The 6,229-nt window shown below is 37.0% G+C and overlaps 1 protein-coding gene and 1 long non-coding RNA gene across 7 annotated transcripts in view; one reads left to right on the top strand and one right to left on the bottom strand.

The window, feature by feature from the left end:
* Positions 1–6,229, bottom strand: part of LOC107668535 (kinectin-like) — a 49,281-nt gene that overhangs the window by 21,788 nt on the left and 21,264 nt on the right. For 4 of the 6 annotated variants that reach the window (XM_016460438.1, XM_016460440.1, XM_016460442.1 and 1 more), the window contains exons 14-19: positions 2,625–2,715; positions 2,449–2,529; positions 2,344–2,372; positions 1,155–1,245; positions 912–980; positions 751–788 (exon numbers count right to left, since the gene is read on the bottom strand). In XM_016460438.1, coding sequence (XP_016315924.1) covers positions 751–788; positions 912–980; positions 1,155–1,245; positions 2,344–2,372; positions 2,449–2,529; positions 2,625–2,715 — 399 coding nt within the window. The remainder of the gene's footprint in view (positions 1–750; positions 789–911; positions 981–1,154; positions 1,246–2,343; positions 2,373–2,448; positions 2,530–2,624; positions 2,716–6,229) is intronic. The other 2 variants (XM_016460439.1, XM_016460443.1) reach the window with 1 other exon arrangement.
* LOC107668540 (uncharacterized) overlaps positions 2,679–6,229 on the top strand; it is an 18,139-nt gene continuing 14,588 nt past the window's right edge. The window contains exons 1-2 of the long non-coding RNA XR_001631908.1: positions 2,679–2,751; positions 5,276–5,277. This is a non-coding gene — a long non-coding RNA (uncharacterized LOC107668540). The remainder of the gene's footprint in view (positions 2,752–5,275; positions 5,278–6,229) is intronic.

Here is a 6,229-nt window from a genome sequence, read left to right as displayed (position 1 = left end):
GCATGAACGGCTCGAATAGTTCCTGTATCAAATGAAGGCCCGCCTTCTGAAATACGAAATGTGCTGTTATTGGTTAGCTGGGCCAGTGTGTGCTGTGATTGGTTAGCTGGGCCAGTGTGTGTTGTGATTGGCAGCACTCGGCGCCTGGTCGGGAAATGTCATGCCCCTTACCATAGCCGCCTGCGAGCTTCAGTGTGGATATTGCGTCAAAATCCAATCAATTTGAGAGCGATTTAAACCCGGATGATTGTAACGTTAATGATTGTAAAGTTCGTCTGCCTTGGGAAAGCTAGCGTGTCTCCGACATAGTGATAACACTCGTTGCCTTCTCTAGTGAAGCTCAACCAGGTCTCGTCCCATTCGTCGGTATTTGTGATATCACAAATCCCGGAAAATATGCGTTGTAGTCCAAACGAGTTGTTCGTTGTAGTTTTTGAAAAGTGATTTCTGTTAAATAAAATATCTCCTTTTGAATTGGACTTTGAACTTTGTACTTTGTAACTTTGCAGATATTTTTTTATGCTCAAACAGCAACATTACAGACTAACTAAAGTTGAAAAAGTGAAAAAACTTTTTAATTTGTATGTGGTGAATTTTTCAGCTGTGCTGAATGCAGAATGTTTGCTTAAGGAGTTTAGTATGTCATTAGTTATTTTTCTGTATGTTCTTGTTGAAACACACAGGGAGGCATTAAACTCTCGGGCTGATAATGGGCCCCACTCTGGCCCTGGTTGTGACTATGTAACTTACTTTTGCTGTAGCTCTTCTAGCGTCTTTTCTGACATTGTCTGGAAAAACGTGTTGGAAAGAAACAGGACGAATGTGAGCGGGCAGCTTTGGCAAGCATTAATCACAATATCTCTCTCTCTCCTCCACAAACAATGCCTGTGTGTGGTAATGGTACTCGCTACCTGCTCTGTAGTATGTTTCTGTACTGCCTCCAGTTGCTGTTTCAAATCTTCATACTCATTTTTGATTGCCTGTTAAAACAAGAAAAAGAAAAGATTATTTAACTGCTGTTGTAAGAGCATTCATGGTGCTTTAGCTAGTTTATAAATATTATATATATTTATATATACACACATACACATACATGTATATAAATTAGGAATTAACATAAATATTAAAAACTTCATAAAGACTTCCTTGTTCACCTTCAGTTCGTCTTCTTTATTGGCCACCTGAATGAGGCTGGACTCCAGCAAATTCTCCACCATTCTAACCTTCTCATCACGTTGCTGGAGGCTAAGAACACAATACAACACCCATTAATTACTGATCATTAATAAACAATACACGTCACTGCATTTATAATGAAAAATTCCTGGTTGGAGGAACTTACATTTTAGTCCTTTCAGACTAAAACTAGAGCTGTGATTGTTCATTAATAAAAACAGTTAAATTCATTACACACTTGCCAAATGTTACTAGGAAATGCAAAATTATAGCTCTAAATTATACTTTGTTTGATTAGGAATCTCGTTCATTTCACAAGCGTGTCTAAACTAAAATCCAATCTAAACTAAAATGCTAACTTTCATATTGTATACTATATTGTCTTTTAGTTTAGATACACTTCTAATAATGCACACACACAAACTTGTATATATTATAATCTATTACATTTTTTAAAACTTAATGTTTCAAATTTAAAATGTGTTTATTTATTTGAGATCAAAATGTATTGTTTCTGTTTTAAATACATGTTTATGATGCTGTAAATCTGAAATAATTTTAAACTATTGTTTAAGTTTAGCTAACTTTTATGCTAATATTTTAATATTATTGATTTTTAATATTGGCCATAAAATATAATTGGTAATTTATAAAACTATTGTCTAATTTTAATGTACTATTTTGGGGTTTCATTTATTACTTGTTTCGCAAGAATTCTTCTTGTAAATATTATTGTTAATCATTTATAATACTGGTCATACCTTGAAAATAGTAGGAAAAATGTTTAATTTAACTTACATATTTTAGAATTTTTTTTATATGTAGACATATTGACATTAACATTTTTAATATTTATCTAACATGAAAATAATTGGGTTATCGTATTGGCCTGACTTTTAATATCAGTGTAGCACTAGTGCGATCGGTATTTTGCTTATAAATGGTGTTTATATTTATTTACCAAATTTATGTGCACTCTTGTCGTTTTAGCTCACTCTAGAAATGCACCGATACAAACAACCACCTACTGCGCACCGCGTCTATGACAACACCACGTATCCGTAACACACCCGCTCCGCAACACTAGTAGTTTTGGGGGGTCTACCACCCCCCCTGAAAAAAATCCTAGGGGAAACACTGAATTCTAACCAATTTCAATGCACTCACCTTTGCTTAAGTTGCTCCATAGATACAGCCTGGAGAAAGAGAAGACACGACAGTGGTGTGCGTTAGTGTGAATGTGCATTAATGGATTAGTGGAAAGAAAAGCAACTGAAGTCTAACCTGCTCAGAAATCTGTGCCTGCAGATTCTGGAGGTCAGTCTTCACTGTCAGGTTCTCATTGTGTATGGCCTGCAGAGGGCAGGGAGAGCCGTGTGATCATTACACAGCAGAAATCACACTTCAGTTTAACTGGTGTAAGCTGGAACGAGAGTAGTGACACTTGCCTGCATTTTTATCTCCCTGCCGGCGCTGCTGCTCCTCTCAGCATTAAGAGAATCTTCTAGACTCTTCCTCTGTAGCTCTTTTTCAGCCAGCCTAATGAGAGACACATGCAAGATAACGTATAATGAGGTTTAAGACAGCTGACTGCCTTAAGTTGTGTCCCAACCATGTGAGGCATGATAAAGCACCAAGAAATAAATCTGTTCCATGTTAGGACTTTTGGCTGAAAGTAGAAGGTCTTATTGGTCCAAATCTCATTCTACATATCTGTATATTAAACAAAACATACTGTACAGTCTAATAAGCTGTTATTTTATTGCTTCACGTAGCATTTTACTTGACGCTGAAAACGGACTTGTCAGGATGCAGAGTCAGGCCTGTTTGACACCACAAGCATCAGCATTGTGCAAGTGAAGCAGCAGGGTAATTAATGTCATGCTTTCACCAAGTGATATCTGGGTTGAAAAATTGCTGGTTAAATACAAATGAATATTACAGTGTTTTAGATTTATAAGCTGCAGCCATTTGTTTTTGTGAAATTAAATCAATGAATACGTTGCCATTCGAAAACTTGGGGTCAGTAAGCTTTTTAAAAACAACAATAACAATAATAAATAGAAATAATAATAATGAAATTAATACTTTTAATCTGTAAGGACGCATTAATTTGACCAAAGGTTACAGTAATATTGTTACAAAAAAATCTTTATTTCAAATAAATATTGTTCTTTTGAACTTTCTGTTATCACAAAAACAAAAAAATCCAGAAAAAATATATATTATGGTTTCCACAAAAATATTAAGCAGCACAATTGTTTTCAACACTGATAATAAAAAGAAATATTCCTTGAACACTAAATCAGCATATTAGAATGATTTCTGAAGGATCATGTGACACTGAAGACTGGAGTAATGATGCTGAAAATTCAGCTTTACCACCACAACAATAAATTACATCTTGTAATGCACAAATGATGCTCACTGTTTTAATATTTTAAAATTATTTTAATACTTTTATTTATTTAATTATTATCATTATTATTATTTAGTGTAGAGCCCGACCGATATATCGTTTTGCCGATATTATCGGCCGATCGGCGAATATGCCGCCGATATGAAAATTTTTTTTACAGAACATATAATGCAGATAAAATGCTTGAAATGGTGTAATTACTTAGTTTGTCCAGCAGAGCGCGCTCCATTGTTTGCTACTGGCGACCTGGATGAAACGCTTTAAAGCTTAAAGGCAGGGTATGTGATTTCTCAAAAACACTTTAGAAAACTGATTCGGGCCGAATAGCAAAACAAACTTGTAGCCAATCAGCAATAAGGGGCGTGTCTACTCGTGATGTGGAGGAGAGAGCTTTCAGTGCATGGGACGAACATTAGCCGAGCGGAGCGACAGAAAGATAGAGATGGCGCATAAAAAAACAAAAGAGGAAAACGTCTGCGGAACGATAAGGCAAGAAGTTGGACCCGTGTAAATATCGGATCAGCTTTCCAGCGCTGGAGAGAACTCAAGGAGCGAAGGCCTGCGATCGGATGCCGAGGTTGCTTTGTTTCTTCTCAATAGGTGAGTAACACCGTGTCTACAACAGCTAAAGTCTGCCTACACTGGACGCGATCAAACGACCGTTGAAAACCATTTGAAATTTGTGTCAGCACGTCATAAATAGAACCCGGCAGCAGTTTTCTGTCGGTGATTTGTTGCGCTGTGCCGCTCAATGCACTGTAAGTCGCTTTGGATAAAAGCGTCTGCTAAATGCATAAATTTATTTATTTATTTATCAAAATCTGATAATTAGTGGGCAGTTCAATGCCTAATATAATATAATATAATATAAATATAATTTTTTTGATAAAACATTTTTAACAAGCAAAGAAAAATACTTCAAATTATGAGTAGTTATGACTAGCAAGCTAAGCTAGATTCAAAGTAGTTTTCACAAGTAAAGGGCAATTAACATAGCATCTGATCAACAACATTAAACTAACAAGTCACATTTCTAAATTGGTGCAGCATGCTAGTCAGCTACGCATTATATTACACACATTGCTACACATTCTGCTGTCAGACCTGCTTAAATCATTTGACTTTGCAAGCGTGAACACAGCATTACAACAGCTAGCTGATGAGATCACAGACACAGAACAACAATACCCTGACTCCTTTATAATCATTCTTGGTGACTTTAATAAAGAAAATCTCTCCAGCGAACTGCCAAAATACAGACAGCACGTTACATGTCCTACCAGATACTGTAATATACTGGACCACTGTTACACCACAATAAAGGATGCACATCACTCTGTCACACGGACAGCTTTGGGGCTCTCTGATCACTGTTTGGTTCATCTTATACCGACCTACAGGCAGAAGCTGAAATCAGCTAAACCTGTAATAAGGACTGTAAAAAGATGGACTAATGAAGCAGAGCGGGATTTACAAGCCTGCTTCAACTGCACTGACTGGAGTGTTTTTAAAGCTGTAGCCACTGATCTGGATGAGCTCACTGACACCGTGACATCCTACATCAGTTTCTGTGAGGTTATGTGCATTCCTACCAGGACTCATTTAGCATACAACAATGACAAACCATGGTTCCCAGAAAAAAAATCAGACAGCTTTGCCAGGCCAAAGAGGACCCTACAGGAGTGGGGACAGAATCTTATACAATCAGGCCAGAAACACACTGACAAAGGAAAACCGGGTGGCTAAGAGGAGCTACTCTAAGCAGCTGGAAAACCAGTTTTCAGCAAACAACTCTGCTTCAGTGTGGAAAGGCCTGAAAGACATCACAAACTACAAGACGCCATCCCCCAGCTCTGAGGCGTATCAACAACTTGCTGAAGACCTGAATGAGTTTTACTGCGGATTTGAAACTCCTGATCTCACACCCCACACCCGCCTAGGCATGGGCCGGTATGAGATTCTGATGGTATGATAACCTTAGATAAAAAAAATATCACGGTATCACGGTATTGCGATTACAGCTCTAAAATATGTTCTTTTTAAATGTCTGGGTAAAAAAAAACTTTTTTTTCTCCACTGAACACATTTTATTTTTAAGAAACATAGAACATTTTGGAACAGTAAACATGTCAGGCTAAATAATTAGAATAAATAATTAAATTCTTCTTAATTAAATGCAGTCACTTAAGTGAGCCTAAACCTGCAGCTCAACAATAATCAGAACATAAATAAATTATTTTCTGTAAAAAAAAAAAAAAAGTCCCTATAAATGAAAAAAAAAGTACAGTCACTTAAGTGAGCCTAAACCTGCAGCTCAATAATCAAAAATATAATCAAAACATAATTTCTGTAAAAACAAAAATAAAAAAATAAATAAAAAATGCAGTCATTAAACCTGCAGCTCAACAAGGTTTTTGGAGACATGCTCACTTTCTACACATTCATCTTTCAGTCCAAGTTATGATGCAGGAATGTTCACCTTTCCCGGATTAAGTTTGGAGCGGTGAGGTACGAGGATGTGTGCAAATACACACGTAAGGAAAGAGAGAGCGCGAGTGACACACACACACACACACACACGCGCGCGCACACACACACACACACACACACACACACACACACGCGCGCGCGCGC

The sequence above is a fragment of the Sinocyclocheilus anshuiensis genome, unplaced genomic scaffold (assembly GCF_001515605.1).
Source record: "Sinocyclocheilus anshuiensis isolate Anshui unplaced genomic scaffold, SAMN03320099.WGS_v1.1 scaffold3132, whole genome shotgun sequence".
Classification (NCBI taxonomy): Eukaryota; Metazoa; Chordata; class Actinopteri; order Cypriniformes; family Cyprinidae; genus Sinocyclocheilus; species Sinocyclocheilus anshuiensis.
Note: the sequence above shows the minus strand (reverse complement) of the source record. Positions and strands in the feature narration are given on the sequence as shown.